Genomic DNA, 22,071 nt, shown 5'->3' on the forward strand with positions numbered 1-22,071 from the left:
TCCTTAAGGAAAGTAAAGAAAGCACAGAAAGCCAAGAAAAAAACAATTAAGCAGGTGAAGGAAACGGTTCAAGACTTGAAAACTGAATTAGAGAAAATAAAGGCAACACAAACTGAAGGAATGCTGTAAATAGAAAAACTGGGCAAAAAATCGGGAACTACAGATGCAAGCATAACCAACAGAATTCAAGAGATGGAAGAGAGAATCTCAGGTGCAGAAGAAATAGATTCATCGACCAAAGAAAATTATAAATCCAACAAATCCTTAACACAAAACATCCAGTAAAAGTGGGACACCGTGAAAAAGTCCAAACCTAAGAATAATAGGCATAAAGGAAGGTGAGGAAGCCCAGCTCAAAGGTGCCGAAAACATATTCAACAAAATCATGGAGGAAAACTTTCCCAATCTGAAGAAGGACATGCCCATGAAAGTACAAGAAGCATAACGAACCCCAAATAGGCTGGACCAAAGAAAAAAGACCCCTTGACATATAATAATCAAAACACCTAGCATACAAAATAAAGAAAGAATATTAAGAGCAGCGAAGGGAAAAGGACAGGTAATATATAAAGGCAGACCTATCAAAATTACACCTGACTTCTCCATGGAAACCCTCAAGGCCAGAAGGTCCTGGATAGATGTTCTACAAGTATTAAGAGAACACGGATGCCAGCCTAGGCTACTATACCCAGCAAAACTCTCAATCACTATAGATGGAGAAAACAAGATATTTAGTGACAAAACCAGATTTTCCCAATACGTATCTACAAATCCAGCCCTACAGAAAGTATTGGAAGGAAAACTCCAACCCATGCAAGGTAACTACGCCCACAAAAATATAGGCAACAAATAATCTAACTACACCAGAAACCAAGGGTAAAGCAGAACAAATATATTCACAGTACCACTGCCAACAACAAACCCAAAACAAACAAGCATGAACAATCAATGGTCCTTACTCACCCTCAACATTAATGGTCTTAACTCACCTATAAAAAGACACAGGCTAACAGAATGGATACGAAGACAGTATCCATCCTTCTGCTGCATACAAGAAACACATTTAAGCTTCAAAGATAGACATTACCTCAGGGTAAATTGTTGGGAAAATATTTTCTAATCAAATGGAACCAAGAAACAAGCAGGCGTGGCTATGCTAATATCTAACAAGTTAGACTTCAAACCAAAATTGATCAAAAGAGATGAAGGTGTTCCATCTGTTCTTGTGCTGACAAATGCTTGAGTTTTTCCTCGAGCTTGGGTGTTATGGAGCTTCGGTGAACATGGGGTTCTGGTGTCTTCATGTTCTTGATTTCAGTTCCCTTTCAGAGAAGTAGGGTTAAGTCAAGAGTAGTTCCATTTTTAACTTTGCAAAGAACACTCACTCTGTAGTATTGTCTCACTTTAAATCCTCAAGGGCAATGGACAAAGATGGTTCCTTCTCTCCATCCTTAGCATGGTTCGTAGTTTCTTAGGACTTGGGAAGTGCTGTCATATCATAGTTGGGGTTTGCATTTTCCCTATGGTGAATGTGCTGAGTACTGTGAATAAGCTTGGTATGTTCTCACGAACCCATTGGCCGTTTGCCTTCTTCTTCAGATGAGTATCTCCATCTGCTTTGATTTAGGGAGCTTCATATATCTTTTGAATATTGACACTTTGTCAGCCTGATAGTTTGCACAAAGCTTATTCTTGATTTGTTTATGAACATGGTCTACACTTCAGTTAAGTATCATATCAGGTCTGGGTTCAGAGGCTGTTGAATTGTATATGGTGATCATTAACTATATCCCTGCTTGCATCAAACATGGGTTTGAAACATCCCTACTTATAAAACTAATGCTATATTTACAGCAGGACTGCTATAGAAACAGTGTCTCTTTCTCACTGTCCTTTGAAGTATTGATGAGGCTTTTAGAGAGGAGTGGGGTGTGAGGGTTAGTTATAGCCTTAGAAGTAGAAACTAGACTCAGTCATTATTATACAAAGTAAATTATTACATCTGAGACCTTTTCTGTCATGTGAAAAAACAATGTTATTGTCAGTATCAGGCATGTAGAAAAGGAAAAGCTTGAGAAGCATGTATTATACTAGGAGACATCTGCACTGGGGTGGAGCCAGGACTGGTGTGGGCCCAGGCCTGCTTTGCCTATGGACAGCCACAGCTCATCCTGAAAGTGGCAGTGGTCTTCCACACAGGGTGACATGGACTTTGTGTGAAGGAGTCTGCAGTTCCAGAAATTATTCCTGGAAATTCTGAGATTTGGCAGCCTGGGAATAAGTGATTTTCTTCAATTGAAAACCCTGCTTTAATTGCAGTAACAACTGGTTATTAACATTTCTCATATACCTGACAGGAAGCAGCCTAAGCAAGGGAATGTTCTGTTGTGGCTCACAGTTCAGGGGGATACAGTCCAACATGGTGGAGAAGGTGTGGCACCAGGAGCTTGAGGCAGCTGGCCAAGTTGCCTTGGCAGTCCCAAAACAAAGTAAACAGGAATTAGTGCCTGCTATAAAACCTACCCTATGAATCTATATCTTCTAAAGGTTGCTAAAGCTCCAAAACCAGCATGACCAACTGGGAACCAAGTGTTCAGACAAGTGAGCCTATGGAGACATTCTATATTCACACCCCAACAGCGTGGTAATACCTAATTCATGCATGACACTGTGCTGATACAGGAGATAGAATGAAGTTCTGACTCCATGTAACAGTTTGTAGTCTTACTGGGTTTGGGATGTTGGAGAAGTAAACCCACAGTGGCCTCTACTGGGGAGGGCTTGAGTATTTCTTGAGTACCAGATAAATGGATCACTTGAGCATCTCATGGAAGGGATGCCCTTGCTCTTCTAGGCTTGACCACTGACACTTCTTTTTGGCATTTTTATAGGTATATCATCCCCTCTTTACAGAAGTTGGATGCCGGGTTTTACCGCTGTGTGGTGCGGAACAGGATGGGAGCTCTCTTGCAGAGAAAATCAGAAGTTCAAGTGGCATGTACGTATGCAGCGCTTGTGATGCCTTAAGCAATAAACAGAATTGCAGCAGCTGTGGGGAGGTGCTATCTGTTGTGGCAATTGATACTCTAAAATAGTGTGATAATAACTGGGGGTGTAATTCAGTTGGTAGAATGTTTGCCTATCTTAGATAATGCCCTGTTTTTCAACCATAGCACTAAAGTGGTAGGTAGAGGCAGGAGGATCAGAAGTCCAAGATGATCCTTGGCTACAGAGTGAGTTCAGTACCAGATGGAACAAGATGAGACCCTGACCATAGATGAAAGAATGAATAAATAAGATGGAATTGTTGTTGAAGATGGTATAGGACTGGCTAAATATCTCAGTGGGTAAATGTACTTGCTGTGAAGCCTGATGAGATCTTGAGTTCCATCCCCAGGACCCTCACGGTGAAAGAAAGGAGAGAATGAAATCCTTCAAGTTGTCCTCTGACCTTTACATGATTACACACATCCTGTGGCAGGAGCATGCTCATCTAAACATAAGCATAAACACTCACACAGACATGTAAATGAATAAAATTGAAAAAAAAAAATTCTAAAAGCAAACATGGATGCCCCAGTGAAATGTTGCTTTTTTCTAACTAAGAAGATTTGGATTTCTCAGACCTGTGGGAGCATGAGGAGAGGTGAGAAAGATGGTCTGTATAAACCAACTGCCCTTGGCTTGTTGGTATTGGGGTTACAAATATTTTTAGAATAAAATGTTGAGCCCAGTAAGGTCAGATTTTGTTGCTTCTTCCCCATGATCTGCTACAGAGCCATTTTGCTGCTCAGTAAATGCAGATAGTCAAATATAAGATGTTGTTAATGTAGCAATCAAGTCTTTATTCAGTGGATCTATTTTGGAGAATGAAACTGTTAAAAGAAGACACCATCAAAAGGCAGAGGTCCTGACTGTCACAAAGTCTTTGGGAGCAGGAGACCTGGCCTATGCACATGCCCCTTCTTTATGATAGGAAGTCTTCAAAGACTAGGATCTGCCTAGTGGACTGTCTGCTTCAGTGTAGCTTGAGAAACTACCAAAATGTCATCCTGTTTAAAAGTAAGCAAAAGAATGTTCTGAAATTTTACATTACTGGGTGCCCCGGGCTAGAGGCCACACTCTAGTGCTTCTGTTCCGTCTTGGTGGTTTCAAGATCGCTATTTCTAATTTTGGCCCCCATTATGATCCATAGCTTTATGTTAGCATATAAAATAACATGGACCTATCTCACTTTTCTATCATAATCATGATGACCGACGAAGGTCCCCATATTATACGTCTTTGCCTATTGTTTAAGCCTCTCAGAAGACATCCACCTTGCTGGTTTGTGAAGATAAACTCACCACCAAATTTGTCTACAGAATAATTCAGAACTTTTATTCAATAGAAAAATTGAAAACATAATAAATAGAGTGTGGATCAATACCCAAACCGTATCTGAGTAAGTGAAGAGCCTGGCATTGATTATGAAGTACTAAATTTTATTTATGAGGTTGGGAGTCTGCACAGTCGCCCGTGCCCTCGTCCCCACCCTTTGTCCCCACTCTTTCAGTTTGTGTTCACTGCTCTCACTTTCACATAAGCAAGGGCATTTTCCTATAGTGTTGCGTGGCTCTTCTTTCTGTGTCATAGCATGTCTTGCCATATATAAAATGGCTCTTCATGGTAAAACTATAGCATTTCTTTCATGAAAAAAAAATCTTAAAATGAGATATAGGTAATAACATATGGTGGCCAAGCATGGTTGCTGTACACCTTTAATCCCAGCACTCAGGAGACAGATCTCTGTAAGTTCAAGGGCAGCCTGGTCTATGTAGTGATTCCCAGGCCAGGCAGGTTTACATAGTGAGGCTCTGCCCCCAAAAACAAAACAAAAGAAATTTAAAATATATGGTGGCTAGGGGGATGGCTCAGTGAGTAAAGTGCTTGCTACACAACCGCAAGGAACTGAGTTTGAAGCCCAGCACACACATACAGTGCCAGAACCAGCCAGAGCTCTGGGGAGATAGATACAGCAACATCCCTAAGGCTTTCTGGCCAGCCTGTCTAGCCAGTTTTCAACCTCCAGGCTCAGTGAGAGACAATGTCCTAAAAACCAGATGGAGATTGATCAAGACAGATACTCAATCATCCTCTGGCCACCATATTTACACACACACACACACACACACACACACACACACACACACACACACACACGGTATGGTAATATCAATGTATATATACATTGACTGTATCGAATCACAATAAAGAAATTATTTTAAAAGTTCAAATTCCTAACTTAAAAAGCCTTTCATATCCATAATCTAATGGCTGTGAACTCATTTTTTTTTTTTTTTGGTTGTTTTAATCAATAGAACAAAGACTGGCTGCCCAAAACCATGTCATCAGTGTAGGGGTACATAAAAAGAATTCTCCGTGAACTCTCCAATGGTTGGAACACATTGGTCCCCAAAGACTTGTGAGGGAGACAGTCACCCTAGAGATGAAGAGGTAGAAGAGGAGACCCAGGCCTGGGTAGAGGGAGGTGGCCAGAAACATTGCAGCACTGTAAAAACTGCTTTGTGGGGCCTGGGATGCCTTCCAGCAGCTTCTTTTAGTGTTGCAGTCAACTGTGAGCCACCATCCTATTATTGCAGCGCAACAAAGGCCTTGCTGATGAGGCCCGATGTCTGTGTGAGTGTCACGTGCCTCTGCCTGTGCTTCTCGGTGCTTCTCCCACAGCTGCATCTGCACTTGTCAGCATTGCCATTCAGTCTCGCTTGTCACCTTGTTAAGTGTGGTGGCAGCACTAGCTTCACTGTAAAATATAGTTATTTCCCTCTCTGACCCCTACTCCCCCACCAAAAAAAAAAAAAATGTCTCACTCCAGAACTTAAAAGTCCAATTTTCCTCCACAGATATGGGGAATTTCATGGATACAGACCAGAGGAAAACAGTTTCTCAAGGACAGGCAGCACTTCTAAACTTAGTACCCATCATCAGCTGCCCCAGACCGCAAGTGACGTGGTTTAGAGACGGACACAAGATTATTCCAAGCAGCAGAATGTAAGTTGTTCTGAACATGGATGTAATTCATTACACATCACTGTATCATGGGCTTAGTAAGTGAAATGATGACTAAATGACCAGCGGCTGCAAAGTCTCATTTAGTGTAGAAGCTTCCCTAGTCCTCACAGCTGTTTTCTGACCAGCTTGGCTATTTTCAAGCAGCTTACGTGATGTGTTGTTACTTTCCATGTATTGTACGCCTTGAGCCTAAGGTCTCCTATCCACCCTGAAGCCTATTCTGTCTGGTTTTGAATACATCTCTTCCGCTGTCACCCCCAAATTGTGTGTAAGCCTGGTGTTTACTTGAAATAGTTGTAGGGTTCCCCTATGTCCCCTTGAGCCTCATGTTTGATACTCCTTTTGTGATGATAAAGTGCTAATTACTGCTTATTTCTCTTTATCTTTTCATTCTTCCAAGGCAGTTTTATTTCCTTTCTCCAATTAGTGGCTTGCCCATCTATTTCTAATCATACTGTGAGCAGTTAAGCCCTATCTCAAGGTCTTCCTGCATGCTCCACATTCAAAATATATGTTGAAGGCAAGTTTTCTCCATTTGGAGCTTTAAGTGATTAAAACAAACATTAGATCTGTATTTGTTTTTACCTAAGGGGATACATGTGGAGATCAGAGAATAGCCTTGTGTGTGTGTGTGTGTGTGTGTGTGTGTGTGTGTGTGTGTGGGTGTAGGTTCCTCTCCTCCCATTTTGTTTGAGACAGAGTCTTGTTTGCCACCACATACACCAGGATAGCCCATGAGCTGTCTCTATCCCCCATCTCAAGAAGAAGAGCTGGGATTATAGGCACATGCTTCTGTACTCAGCTTCACGTTGGTCCTGGGGATCTGAACTCAGGCCCTCATGCTTGTGAGGCAATCACTTTATTCACCAGGCTGTCTCCCTGATCCTTGATATGTATTACTTAAGTGAGCAGCTTACAAATACATTGAAAGATGATATTGAAAAGACAAAAATGTCAAGGATAAAAATTTCCAAAAAGAATCATAGGATCATATGCTTGAGGTATACGTCAACTATTTATGCTGCCAAGTGGTTGCTCACAGATTAAAAAAAAAATGCATGAGGGGAAAAGTTCTTGGTTCAGTTTTTGGAAAGGATGTATATGAACATTTGCTGAGTTGGTTTCACATTAAACTGTAGAAGTTAACTGTGAGCTAAATACCCACTTCCTCACCTCACAGAGCACTGTGGACCTGCCTCTCTGAGCCCAATGGACGTATTGACCCACCTTGACCTCTGAACCCTGCATGAGCCTGCTTACCAAATGTTTCTATTTTGGCTGCCAGAATCAGGAGAAAAATAGAAATAAATATAACAGGCATATTTCAGAATTCTTGTTAAAAAATACCCATTATTTTAAATGGCATGGCTGCTATGCCTTTTTCTGTATTTGAAGTTCCTTGGATATTCACCTTTGTATTGATTCCAATCATAACAGAGGCCTCTTGGGATTGGGTGAAACAAAAAGAAAGGATCGATATCTCATTGCTGTGGGAGACTGTTCTGCAGATCAGAAGGCTGCTGAAATGCAGTCGGCCATAAATGTTCTGGGAGGTCCCAGTGTGTAGCATGGGAGGGCCGGTGGAGATAGGCTGCATCAGGCTTCTCCTAAAATATGGAGCTTGTCAAATGAAGGACTAGGAATCTGTGGTGTTTGGATCATTTTAATTCACTTGGTATCAAATAAATGCATGTTGGTTCACCACATCAACTATGTGAACCAGCTGTGCCACCTTTATTCAGAGTCTGAAAGGCTGTCCACTGAAATAACTCTTATTTCTTATAACGAGATAACTCTTAATTTCATGTTTTTTTTCTTTAACTTGCAGATTCATGCTAAAGATTATTGAATTCCTAATGAGCTAACAAAATGATGGTGTGATTAGAGTCCGAACACAGTGTCCCAAAAAATAAATGGTCTGCTTGCAAGCATAAAATTATTGCTAAACCTCCAGCCTTGGCAGTGTGGTGCATACCTTGTCTTAATGAGGGGAGATGGGGCTGATTATGAATATTTGCACTTCCATAAGGTCCTTTAGTTTTGTATTTTCCACCTCATCGTCGCCCCACATTTCCTAAGGGCCTGTTGTGTGAGATGTCATAAATCAGCACATGTGGGCTGGTCTTCAACAGTCTATACGCTGTTCCAAGATATAGAGCTCCTAAGAAACTTCCACTTCAAACCCAGATGGCTGCACATGGATCTCAGAGGGCAGCAGACCTTTTTCATACTACCAAGGCTGCTTCTGAGATCTGGAACATTCTACCCAAAGAGCGTCATACACCTAGCACAGGTGAAACACACACCTCCTTCCAGCCTCTGTATGTGAGGTCCCTTCCTAGGGACCTTTTCTGTCAGGGAGGGTTCTAGCCTCCCCCTCTCTCTACATTATCTTCTAACCTTTAAAAGTTGACCTTTGGACTTAGAATGAAGTGGGGTTTTTTTTTCTTTCAAAAAGAAATAGTAACTCTGATGTTTCTAAACTTGAAAAATTAAATAGCCTATTAATAATCCTAGCAGCTATTATTTATTGAGTACCTACTTGAAGCATATCTTCTGTAATCCTCAGAATTGCCTTCTGGGGCACTTATAATTAGCTCCACTTACAACTATCAGAACTGAAGTTTAGAGGTACTAACTAACCCCAGGGCACACAGCTGGCAGGCTGCAAGAGTAGGACTGAAGCCTGGGTTCTGACTCCAGAGCCCGTGTTTGCCTCTCTGTCAACCTGTTTGCTTTAGCTGATGAACTTGCCTCGTGCTTTTGATCATTTCTCATGGCTTCAGGTGTTTTTCCTCATTTATTTAGAAGCCCAGCTCTCAATCTGAAATAACATGGTCTCATGTGGATTTGGGTAGGGATGGGGAGAAGTGTCAAATATAAATAAAGTTCAAAAGTAGAATTTTGAGGGCTTCCTTTGGATTGGATGTGGGATAGATAAGAGATGGAGAGAGGCATAATATCTGGGGCCTGATCAGCTGCTCAGATATGGACAGAAAATTTCTAGGAGAAACAGTTATACATGTGTGCTTCTCTCTCTCTCTCTCTCTCTCTCTCTCTCTCTCTCTCTCTCTCTCTCTCTCTCTCTCTGTGTGTGTGTGTGTGTGTGTACGTGCATGTTCTGAGGTGGTAGTGATGTCTTTAATTCTTTTTGGACAAGTTATGTTTGGACAAGTGCAGCCAGTGACTAGATAGTTACATATATCAGATTCAAGGTCACTAGAGAGGTCTCTGCTGAACTTGGCCTATTAATCTCCTTGCCTATTTGCAAACCTATGAAATACATGGAGCATTAGGCCAAGACCCAGAGAGCTTCATTGTATCCGCTGATGCTCTTGTCTGCCACAGAAGTTGACTTTGTTTTTTTTTTTTAATTGTTTTTGCGTAGAGAAATTTTATTTTGATAAACACAGAATGGCAGAGGAAAGCATTTTGCAGTAACAAGATCTGTGCTGAAGGCCCAGGGAGCATGGCGCAAACCAATGGCTTAATGGCCTTCCAAGGATATCCAAGCCTTAGCTCTTAGAGCCTGTGGCTGCCATGTGCCCTAATTCTGGAAGTTCCTGTCTTTACCTTGTCCTGTGGCTTTAACCATGAGATTCCCATTCCAGAATCAATGACCTGTGCTTTCCAGGGAACTATGGTCTCGTTTCCTCCAGCTTCTTTTCTGGAGAGGAGAAAGGCTACTCATCTTTCCTGTTACACAGGAAGTGGAGGTAGCCAACAGGGTGCATTGTTATCATCTTGCAGTGGTCCACTTTAGAGGGTGGGGCTGTTCACATTATCCTCTTAAGATTGCTGTCTTTAGTCAGAAACCTGGTAGAAGAGGAGACATTAGATTAGCAGCCCAGTTAGTCTATTTGTGTTAATCTTTCCCTCCTGTAGCCTGTAGGTCCTATCTACTTGGGGTGTTGCCTAATCATATCTGGGCTTCTCCCAGGGTGATGTCCATTGAGAGCATCCTTCTTTCTATAACTGTGTGGCCTCATATATAAGGCAGAGGTACAGCCCTGGAGGGCTGAATGGATGGGTGGTTGTCAAGATGTGTCAGGTAGCATCTGCACTTTCCTGGCAGAAGGGAAATGAAGGAAAAGCAACACACTGCACAGAAAATGACTGTTGACACAGAAAAACATCTTGGAAAGGCAAATGATGTTTTGAAAGCACTGAGGGTAAGTTATACTGAGAAATTTGAATAGATGATTATGGGTTTTATGTATCTGAGAAGATAAAAAAAATTGCATGTTTATTCTTCTGATTTACTGGATCCAAACAGTTAATTTGCTGTCTTCACATGTCAGGGTGGAAGGCAGCTTTGTCTTATAATGTAGTCTAAGTTGAAAACAGAAAGTTATCCTGGCTTAGATCTATTTTCATGCTTTTCTTTTATTTCTCTAGCTTTGAAATGTGAATGTGGATGCCATGCGGCATTTCTCTTACCCCCAGGAGGTAATTCATGCCGGCAGTTATCAGATTAGGATGCAAAAACTTGGTGTGTACAGTGCCATTCTTTTGCTTAATTGCAGGGTTTTTTTGTGCTCAGATTGCATCCTGTCGTCTACCTGACAGGAATGTGTGAACACAAGCATTCTTGCACATGTTTTCCTGGAAATGTGAAGTTTATAGATTGACTATTTCAAAGCTCCAGTCAACTTTGAGATAGATGGCTCGCCAATAACGATCTGGACTGTGAAGTATGGGCAATAAACAGCATCCCAGGTGACTTACAAACAGCCTGGCTCATAATTGTCCATGCTTAAATATTCAAGCATCCATTAACTTATTACCGTTTCATTTCCACTGCTCCAAGAAAGATCTGTTGAAATTAGCACTTGTGTTGGGAGCCACAACTCAATGCTTTCGTGAAGTAGAGCTGGTTGTTATAATATTTTTATAGTTAACCAAGCTTTCAAGATAATGTGCTTTAAAATTTTTTACATTATATTTTATGGGCATTTTGTGACTGTTTATAGTACATATCTGTATGTGTGAAGTGAGCCTTAGTATGAGTAAAACTGGCTAGAATATGGGGGTTCCAGCCCAGCTTCCAGTTTTGGCCAAGTTACTTTTCTTCCCTTTACCTGACTGTTTCTTGTTTAAAAATTAGGAAAGTACAGGCCAAGTGTTTGAAACTTGATTTTGTGTACTGATAGTACAGCTGGTGGTCATGGCCAGGTCCACTGCATCCTCTGCCTCTGCAACCCCCTCTGTTACTCTCCTTTCTTCTTTCCCTCTCTCTCCCCACTATCCCTGATCTTCCTCCCCCTTGACTCCACAGATACTTACTGAGTACCTATCTAATGCTTAGCATCAGTGTGGTTGCTAAGCACCAAGGAAACAAGGCATTCAAAGTGTTGCCATTGGTGAGGCCATGTTCCTTTGTGGGAACAGCATGTAGGAACGGATACCAAGAGGATGTGACCAAGAATTGACAACAGGCTACCGATCTAAGGATAGGGCTACTTTTAATTGAGTGTTAATGTTTAGGGATATTCCCTTGGTTGAAAAGGTGCTTTCTTTGCAAGCATGAAAACTTGGTTTCAAGCCCCAGAATGCACATTAGAAAACTAAAAAGAAGCATGATGGCACGTTCTTTTCATCCTTGTGCTGAGGAGGGAGAGACAGGAACATCCTTGGAGCTAATTAGCTGGTCAACCTAGCCTTCTTGGAGAGTTCCAGGACAGTGAGAGACCCTGTCTCAAAGAGCAAGGTAGACAGCTTTTGAGTACCAGCACCAAAGACCATCCTTTGGTCCCCACATACAAATAAATAAATAAATGTCAGCCACTTTTAGTTATAATTTGTATGCCATAAAGTACACAGGTTTCCGGTCCATCAGTGTGTGAATTTTTGCAACTGTGCCTACAGATGTAATCTCCCCCTCTCAGTGGAGAGAGCCTTGCATGCTTTTTCCTCCAGCTCCCCTCCCCAACTAATCTAATTACCATAGATTGGTGATTGTTTCTTATTCTAGACTTCCATATAAATGGGATCATTGAATATGAAGTCCTTTGTGTCTGGCTTCATTCATTCAACCTAATTTCTGTGATAGTCTCAATATGACATTTAATAATAATAATAATTAGCAATTTTGGAGTTGCCAGGCAGTGTTTTAAGTGTTTTATTTATAATGACTCATTTAATCTTCACAGCAGCCAGTGAGTGGGGACTGCGATTATCCTGGATTTACTGGTGAGAAGAAAGGCAGACAGAGGCCAATAGGCAGGCAGTGCTGGCTCTGTGGGGTTGCAGAGTCACCACTGTGTTCTGTGCTGGTCTCTCAGGGTGACATCTGCAGCTGACAAGCACCAGCCATGCTCAGACCCAAAGGATGTATGTTCTGGGCAGGGGTCACATGCAGGGAGTAGTTTGATATGTTTGCTAAAGTGTCTATGCTCTGCAAAGGTCAGTTGTGAGAAAGGAACAGGCAAAGGTAGAGAAGAGGCCCTATGGAGACCAGAATCTGGAAATAAGTAATAATTTTATTCTATATACAGCAGGAAGTCCTTGAAACAGGAACCCTCCTAGTTCAGTAAAGGAAATCATATAACATGAAATTTAGTATTTAACCATTTATTTATTCATATACATATATATATATACATATATATATATGTATATATATATATATATATATATTGTGTGTGTGTGTGTGTGTGTGTGTGTTTGGTGTATGTGCACATGTATGAGGCCGCTACATGGGCAGCAGCCCGATGAGAATGTAATGTGTCCTGCTCTGTCACTGTATTTCCTTGAGCCAGGGTCTCCCACATGGAGCTAGGCTGATGGCTAGCAAGGTCTCAGTAATCTTCCTGTCTCTACATCACCAGCACTATAGTTATTCCCATGGCCTTGGCCAGCTCTTTTACATCAGTGCTAAGAACCTGAACCCAGATCTTCATTCATATACAGAAAGTGCTCTTAAACACAGAGCCATCTTCCCAACCTGTTATAGCTGTTTTCATTGCAGCTCAGTGGCATCAAGCGTGTTCACACTGTTGGCCAGCCACCACTCTCATCCACGCTTTGTAAACACTAGCATCTTTTATTTGTTAAACATCAGCTCTCTCTCCCCAACATTGTCATCCTACCTCTCATCTGTACAAATGTGGAGTACTTTGTGATGATTTCAGATCACAAGCAGTTATAAGAGCCAACAGAGGGTGACCCACATTACTCTTCAACCAATTTCTACAAATGCTACTCTCTTACAAAACAAGTGTGGCATCATAGCCAGGATACTGACACAGGTTCAGTACACTCCTGGGTACATGATGTGTGAATGGAATCTCATGCACATAGTCTTCTGGACTTGGCTTTTGTCATTCAGCAGATTCTCTGCTTTATCGGGATCGTCAACATGTGAATGGTTGGTTGCTATTGCTGTGTGTGAGTGCTATGTGGAGGCATCAATCAACATTTGTATGATCATTGCTCTGTTAAAGGATACCTGGGTTGTGTCCAGATCGGGGCCATTATGAGTATAGCTACTGTGAACACTTTTGCATGAGTTTTTCTGTGAACATGAGACTTAGGTTTTCTGGGACAGATACCCTGGTGCTAGTTGCGTGTTCCAGTTTTGGTTTTGTTTTGAAGGTGGTATCAGTCACTTTTCCAGAGTGGTTGTTCCAATAATAAGTGCATAGTTTCTCTGCTTCCTTTCTGGCATGCAGTGTTGACCCCACTTTATGTTTTGCTTTGTCCATCCTAATAGATGTCTAGTGATATTTTATTGGTGTTTTTTTCTCCTTCGTTGAGTTTTTAATTTGTCTCCCTCAGTGGTGAATGATGTCCAACATTCCTTCAAGTGGCTAATTTAAAATAAGAAATAAAAAAAAAGGATCCAAACTCCTTACATTGCAAAATATTTTCATTCGTTTTAAAAGTCAACTGAAGGAATGAAAAAAAAAAGTCTAAGCAGCTAAACTGAGAGAGATTGTTCTGGTAGATCTGAGTCAAACATTCAGATTAAACATAGAGATACAACTACAGATACTATGTAAGGGAGATTATATACGATATGGAGAGTGGAGTACTCAATTGGCACCTAGAAAATTCTAGAAGGAACAGCGAATGGGGGTGGTGTTTGGAGAGATCACTACTGTAATAGTTTCTAAAATGAATACTCTCCAGAGATAAGAAGTCAAATAAACTTCAAGAGGGGCAGATACAAGTTCAAACCTGGGCACACTGTGGTTTAGCTGTAGAACTTCAAGGCAAAGGTCTTAAAAGCAGCTGTATTCTGAATTAAGCCACTATTAGAAGCAGGCTGACAGTAAGAATGGAGGAGGCAATGTCTAAACATCTCCAGGGGTCTAAGTGATTCCATGATGCAATAGTATCATACATAGATGCTATAGCCAGACAAGCTAACCTTCAAATGTGAGGGACAAAGGGGAGGTCTTCAAGATATGACCTTGCCCAAAGACTTAGGACTGAGTTTGAGGGTAGGTACTGAATCTTGAAGGAAATACACCATCAGAAATGTCAATCTTTAATATTTTCTCTAAGTTGGAAACTGGTTAATAATTTAAAAGTATTTATGTAAATATATACAGTGAGAATGGCTTTGGGGTTCCTTTACTGTGATTATCTCAGAGAGCAACTAGTGTCCACAGTGGGTACACCAGGCAAGGGACTTGGTTATTTTGTTTTGATGTAGTGTGATGTATATGCCCTATGTGCTGTGAAGTATGTGTACATGTGTGCTCATAAGGTCAGAGTGGGTGTCCTGCTCTGTCGCCCTCTGCTTCTCTGCTTTATTCTTTTGAGACAAGGTATCACTGAACCTGGGACGTTTTTATTTTTTATTTTTTTATTTTTTAAATAAATCTCCTAGGTTGGAGATCCTCCTATCTCTAACCTCTACAGTACCGGGCTTGTGTGCAGTCACACCTGGGTTTTTGCACAGTTGCAGAAAGTTAGATCTCAAGGCCTCATGCTTGTGCTCTCCCCCACTTAGCTGCCTCCCCAGACCAGGGGATTTCTTTAAGTCCAGGAATCCCAGAGGCCCTCTGCATACCAGTAGAAAATCACCAACTGGCAAAGGCATGGTGTGAAGAGTGTGACCGGGAAACAAAGCCCTCAGGGAGATATGGGCTTTACCTAGAAGTAGACACATTCTCAAATGTGAGGTCCACCTCATCCAAAGTTACATAGGGAATCATGGAGGGTGCTGGGTGTCCTTGTGGTTTGGTCCCTGAGCTGCTGATGTGGTAGGTCACATTCAGGAAGCCATCCCCGTGCAAACCGATCAGCATGGAGAGGGATGCTCTTCGGTGACTTGGTTCCATTTGAGTTGGCAATGTAGTGTTTAACTTTAATGACAAGAGTTTAATATTCTATGTAGTGATTTTTCATTTGAAATAAAATGCCACTTCATTTTACAGGAGCAGATCTAGTGACAATAATGCATTTCTTTACAAATATTAGCCTATTATACATCTTAAGTCAGTTTCACATAATTGCATTTCACCAACTCCACATAATACTTTAATTAAAACTAGGATAATTAAAATACAGTTTTAATGAGCAATAAATTCTACAGTTGCCAAGCCTGGAATGTATTAGTTGAATCACACCTTTCTCTCTTTGAGCTCTTAAATTTGTGTCTGCTTTATGTTTTGACATGCCAACAATCATAAGCAACAGGCCTTTTTAAATGCATATAATAGTACATCCTAGGAAATAATGCTTTCTTATGGATGTCTTATCTTGTACATACTCTTTATATATCATTAGTCATTTATGCTAACTCTAATCCCTTGAAGCAAGGAAAAGGCTCTCTTTGTCCTTGAAGACTCAACAATTTAGCACAGTGATTGGCCATACTAAGCAATGAGCATTCATTTCACCAACAAATATTTTTTGAGTGAATAAACAGTAGCAGGTGGTTCCTTCTAGGGAGATCAACTGTGTGGTGGCTAGTGTTCACTGCCACCCTGACAGAATCTAGAAGCTCCTTAGAGATGGGCCTCCGGGCAAGCCTGTGGGTGATTATCTTACTGTGTTAATTGGTATGGGAAGAAAGATCTTAAATATGGGAGGATGTGTTCCTTGGGTAGAGCATCCTGACCGGTGTAATGTGGGGGAAGTAAGCTGAGGGCACATCTTCTCTGTCTGTTGACTGTGGATGTGATGCCACCAGTTCCCCCTACTCTTGCCACTGTGCCTTCTGTACCATGGTAGATTGTAACCTGAACAGTGAGCTAAAACAAACGCTCTCTCCCATAGGCTTTTGTTGGGATTTTTTTTTCACAGCAAGAAGTAAAGAAAGGAAGGCAGACTGGGACACAGAGCACTCAAGTTTCAGTCTCAGCCCTGACACTTACTGGGAGGGGCCATTTTCATCCAAGCCATCACACACACATTCACACTACCATCTAGTCAGCTCCTCACCATCTCATTTCTGCATGATGAATTTTCAACCCTGGTTCATAGCATCTGTAATGCAGGCTACAGGAAGTTTTGTCCCCTTCCCTTCCCATTCCCTTCTATCCCAGATGCAATGTCCTTGGTAAGTCCAATCCAGTCTTAATATGGCTGGGTAATTAGGGAGGCATGGTTATTGTGGGGACCATGTGCACTTCATTCTGCACATTGTTTCTATCTGCATCTCATTTGGAGTGTCGTGTTACCTGCCCCTGGCACTTCATTCTTCCCTTTGCTCATTTACAAAATAGCAGTGAAAAGTGAACCTTTGAAATGTGAAGTTCCCTAAGCAGTACATGTGCCTCAACCCTGGCGGAAGGGGGATAGCCTGAAGAAGTGGGGAAAGATTTATAATGCTGTCCCAGCTGAACCCAGACCAAAGTTGGTCCTTCACCACAGCTTCTGGCTACAGTTGCTATGCATATCCAAGAGAGGCAAGTCTGAGACTCAATCTGTACTTAAGCTTTGATGATGCTTCACCATACAAAGAGGTGTCTGTTCTCATCTGGTCTTAGCCCAGGGTCTTTGGACAGAAATTTGGGGTATGCACACTGAGTTCTCCCAGGTCTGCTCAGAACTCAAGAAGAACCATAAGGTGTGTATCCCATACCAGAGCATTGGTCCCTTCTGGGTCCAGGCTTCCTCGGATGGCAGAGAAAAAGGCAGCACAGCATATGAAAAGGGTACACCTGGGTTAGTTACTCCTATTGTCATCCTGTGTATAGGACAGGTACCTACTTGGGAGAGTCCTTAGAAGAGAGGCACATCACTATCTGAAATGAGGGGAGGAGGAGGTTGCTGGGGAGCAGGAAAGAGGCAATGGTACTCTAGATTAGAACAGGAAGGGCAGCCATACGAACGAGCTGTCCTGCTTCATCACTTCCTGAGTGCTCTGATGACTGTGCTGCATACATGGAATGAGATCCCACCAGTCTAGTGAAAGCCTGGCATGAACACAGTTGGCCATCTGTTGGCCCGGGCTACCATGAGGGGTGGAGAGAACTGGCAGGATGAGCACCTGGGAACCGGGCTGAGTTATATGCAAGCCATGCAAATAATGTGGAGACATAGACATTCTAATCTTTCTGCGGGGCTGCTCTCAATCTTCCTGGCAGGCTAGTAAAGAAAGCAGACCCGGGCTTATCACACCAATTTTGCGGATGACAGCATGTGGGAGAGAAGAGCTAAGTGATTTAAAGTCAAATAATATGTGAACAAAAGCACTGAGGACGGACTTCAACCTGTGAGTGACACTTCTCTGATCATTATTTTGTGACTACTCCTGGCAAAATTGATCTCAGCTTGACCATCAGGGTGGTAAGGTAGCAAAAGGGCCCTGTGCTCAGCTCATCTTTTACATTCATGATACCACATGCAGCCAGGTCTCTCTGAAATTCTGAGAGGCCCTTGCCAGTCTAGTAGGGCTTTGGTTTCTGCATGTGATAATCAGAAACCATAGCAGATGGAAGGGTTTTGTGAATGGCAAAATGTCATATCCACACAATCTCTGATCCTTTTTTCCTGAGGGCTCATTCTTTGCTATAGTCAGAGCTGACCCAAGCCTAGTTAGATGTAATTGCTGTAATATCTGCTTCCAAGTGATAGTCCTTGATGTCAAGGTCATCATTCCATAGGCCAGATCAGTAGTAGGTTCTGTGCATGGGAAGATTGAGAGAACGATTCTAGTGTCTCTAGGGTGTTCTCTCAAGTGTTCATGCAGCAACTTCCCTCCTTTATGTGGGGAAACATAACAAAGTTCAAGATTTCTGTTCAAAGGCCCTGACTAAGGACAGACATCCCCAGCTATGATATGTGGGTGCCATCCCATTGAAACTCAACTCATGCAATCTTTAGTTGTTTCTTTTCCTTTGAGTGTGTATACATGTGCACACCTGAGTGCACTTGTCACTGTGAGCATATAGGGGTCAAAGGACAGTGTCATGTGTCAGTTTTCTCCTTCTACCTTGTTTGAGGCAAGGTTTTTCTTACTCACTATTTTTGCATACCAGGCTAACTGGTCCTTGAACTGTTAGGGACTCTCCTGCCTCTATCTCTCATCTTGCTGAAAGAGCTCTGGAATCTGGAATCACAGACATGCATCTAGCTTTTACATGCATTGCAGAATTCCAGACTCAGATCCTCATCCTTACACGATGAGTACTTTGCCCATTGACCCATCTCCTAAGGTCTGTGTTTAAAAAAATAATAATAATAGCCTCATTAAGATAGAACAGCCTGCCATAAAATTCTTTTAGCCCAGTGATCCAAGCCAATGTCTTCAGTGTATCTACATGTCTGGGCAACTCTTACCACAATCAGAACATTCTGTCACTCCAAAGAAAGCCCAGACCCATTTGTCATCATCCCCATTCTTCTTTCTTCCCTGGTCTGGCCACTAGTTATTTTCTTTCTGTCTCTGTGGATTTGTCTACTCTAGACATCTAATACAAAAGGAATCATACCCTCTGTAGCCTTTGACTTCGTGCATGGCATGAATGTAGCCGTTACTCCTCTCCTCTTGCCCTTTCCTGATCATCACCACACATTTCACATGGTGTTTTTTTTTTTTCTTTTAAATTTACTTTCCCCTTGTCTCTAAATTCTACAAGGTAAAGGGAAAATATTCTTTCTTCAGAAAAATATTTGGCCAGATGCCTCTTTTACATTAGCCACTCTGGTTAGTTCTGCTGTGATGTCCAACAGGTTTTTGTGCTGGGTTCCTCCAAGTCTGATAATGGTAAACTGATAAAACAGTCATGATGAGAAGACAAAACATTTGTACCAAAGCTTGAAGAAGAGTCAGTTGGCAACATGAAAAGATGGGCTGTGCAGCCATGGTGATAGGTCCATCTGTAAAGCACTGGCCTTGTAGGCGTGAATGTGATCTCAAGAGGGGGAAAAGCTGGGCATGCTGGGTAGGTGGGTAGGAGAAGCCTGCAGGGAGCTGGGGGTGGCTGCCATGCTCTGTGTTAGATCAGCAGGTGCAGGTCACAACTTGTTGGCAACAGGCTTGAAGTGACTCCAAGTACAGTGGTGGGTTTTAAGCCACATTGTATGACCCCATTTATGCAAACTTGGTTGACATGTGAAGAGCATACAGAAAGGAGAAAGAAACTGAGAACCCTAAGGAAGCTCTTTAATGTGTCCTGGTGAGGACACCATGGCTAGTTAAGGCAGCAAAGAAGAACTTGATAAGAAAGGACACACTAAAGCTGCAGTTCCTAATGGAGTTGTAGGTCTTAGACATGGGCAGGGCAGATGGTACAGTAGGGATGTTTGGTGTTGGTATTAGCTCTTGGATGCAAGTGTACTAAAATGGCAGCAGCGGAACTGTTTAGAACACTTTAAGTCTGAACTCCTCTTGAACAGTCTGGATAAAAAATCAACTATGAGTTTGTGTGTGTAGACGCCTAAAACTTACAGGCAAAATGGGAGTGGAGATCTAGAACTGAGAACTAGCCATAGAGAGGTGATATTTAGTTGTTTAGGGTTTTGCCTTTGAGGCTATGTTTGAGATATCACGGTGTGGCTGAAGATGGTCTTAACTCCTGATCATCCTGCTCCAACCTCCTGAATGACCACATTACAGGCACAGACCACCATGCTTGGTTTATAGGTGAAACCCAGGGCTTCCTACATGTTAGACACCTGTATCACCTGAGAGACATCCCTGTTTAGACCATAGAGCCTTGGAAAGTGGTATCTAAAAGTGTGTGAGTGGATAAGCTATTCCAGGGAGACGATTCTGAAAAGGAGAAATGAGTACTGAGAACTACTTACCCCTAAAGGTAGTGGATGGAACATGTGCCCACACAAATCCAGAATGGGATGGTAGAGCGAGAAGTGCCATTGGAGCCTGATGCCACAGAGTCACTAAGGGTACTCCCCGACTCGATTCCAACCCACCAGTCATTGGTTGAGCAACATGCAGATTCCAGCGACTAAATCAGGAAAAGACTGAGGTTAGGTGAAGCATGGGCAAGTATGAGGAGCAGCAGGAAGGGAGAAAGATGTATGGTGGGGCCTGTCTGTACAGTAGGGTGGGGCCTATCTGTACAGCGCCCATCATCCTGGCCTGAGACCACAAGTCCTGGTCTTAGACCTGCATCCCAGTGGGGAAAGGGTCCAGCTTTGCCCTTCACTTTAGCCATAAATTAGAAGACCTGAGGGAAAATGCTCTGGACAAATTAGAAAGTTGAACATCAGACAAGCCCGGCAGTGGGAGTTCGCACATCCCCGGGGATGATTTTTCTTCCTGTTTTAGTGCTTGGTCTTTATCAGAGCTGACGGGCTTGCACTGTTCTTACCTTGAGAAGTTATAAATGAGGAGCCATCCCCAGAACTTATTTATCTTTGAGAGCATGAATCTTTCCTTCTTCAGTCTCGACTTGCCCATTCATTATTACGCAAGGTAAATTATTACATCTGAGAGATGAATCATGTCTGTTGGTGATGCACACCATTTATTTTTCTTACAGGTAGGGACTGTATTTTAATGTGTAAAGCAATTTTGAGAATTGCCTATGCTGAGTAGTTTAGAGTACTTAGAAGTCACCTATATGAACTCTGTTTGTGTTCATGAGCATTCTAATTCCTGCTTTCATTGTAGACCATTGATGGGAAACCATTATTGCCTAGTATAGTGGTTTATGTTACCTTGCTCTCAGAGTTCAGTATCATATCTGAAAACGCACATCATTGCAAGGACTTTGAAGCACTAATTCACTGTAAATAATTTAATTTGCTGTTTTTTTTTCCTTTTAAAATGGATGTATGTGAAGAAATTGTGGCTGAATGTGGGTGTATGCAAAGTTAAATAAGAGCACAGTTTAAGAATTTTATCAGAAGAAAGGAATTTGGGATAGGACTTGTGTTAATTAAAGTGAGGGGGAAAGGAGGCCCTGGCATCTTGCCATTGGTTTGTCTCTGATCCTTGGATGTGAGGGAAGGTCTAGTTACTTAGTGTTTGGTCTTCATCTCACACCCTGGGTGAATATTAATAAATGGCACATGCCCTGGGTATGGCTTAGTTATGTCTTTGATCTAATGATGAAATAATGAATGGTGGCAAGCATAGAATTTTTTGAAAAGCATCTACTAACTGAAACTAAGACATTCTAAATTCTTGATGGGAAATTCCCCTTGGTTTAGTAATTTCTCCTACTTTATTTTTCTTAACATCTCTGGGAATAGAGAACAGGTTGTCTTAGCTTCCTTTCTGCTGCTGTGATAAAACACTGTCTTATAAGCATCTTAAGTGGGAAAAGGGTTTGTTTGCACTTACAGTCCAAGGTCTGTCTTTGCAGGAAGTCATAGACATGAGCTTGAGTCATTGCATCTGTTGTAAGGAAGCGGAGGTCTATGGCTGAACAAGCTAGTGCTCAGCTCGCTTTCGCCATCGGTACAGTCCAGGATCGCCTTGCTTAGGGAATGATCTCAACAACAATGAGGTCTTCCTTCCTCAAACTGAGATAGAATTCTCTAGAGACAGGTCCCATCTCCCAGCTGGTTCTAAAGTCTGCAAAGGTGAAAATTAACCCTGATGGCTTTTCTTGGTTGTCAGCTTGA

The 22,071-nt window shown here is 42.1% G+C and overlaps 1 protein-coding gene across 1 annotated transcript in view; it reads left to right on the forward strand.

Moving 5' to 3' along the window:
* Sdk1 (sidekick cell adhesion molecule 1) overlaps nucleotides 1–22,071 on the forward strand; it is a 920,228-nt gene that overhangs the window by 362,897 nt on the left and 535,260 nt on the right. The window contains exons 3-4 of the mRNA XM_051205538.1: nucleotides 2,892–2,998; nucleotides 5,904–6,051. Of these exons, the coding sequence (XP_051061495.1) occupies nucleotides 2,892–2,998; nucleotides 5,904–6,051 (255 nt within the window). The remainder of the gene's footprint in view (nucleotides 1–2,891; nucleotides 2,999–5,903; nucleotides 6,052–22,071) is intronic.

Source organism: Phodopus roborovskii, unplaced genomic scaffold, assembly GCF_943737965.1.
Source record: "Phodopus roborovskii unplaced genomic scaffold, PHOROB, whole genome shotgun sequence".
In the NCBI taxonomy this organism is placed as follows: domain Eukaryota; kingdom Metazoa; phylum Chordata; class Mammalia; order Rodentia; family Cricetidae; genus Phodopus; species Phodopus roborovskii.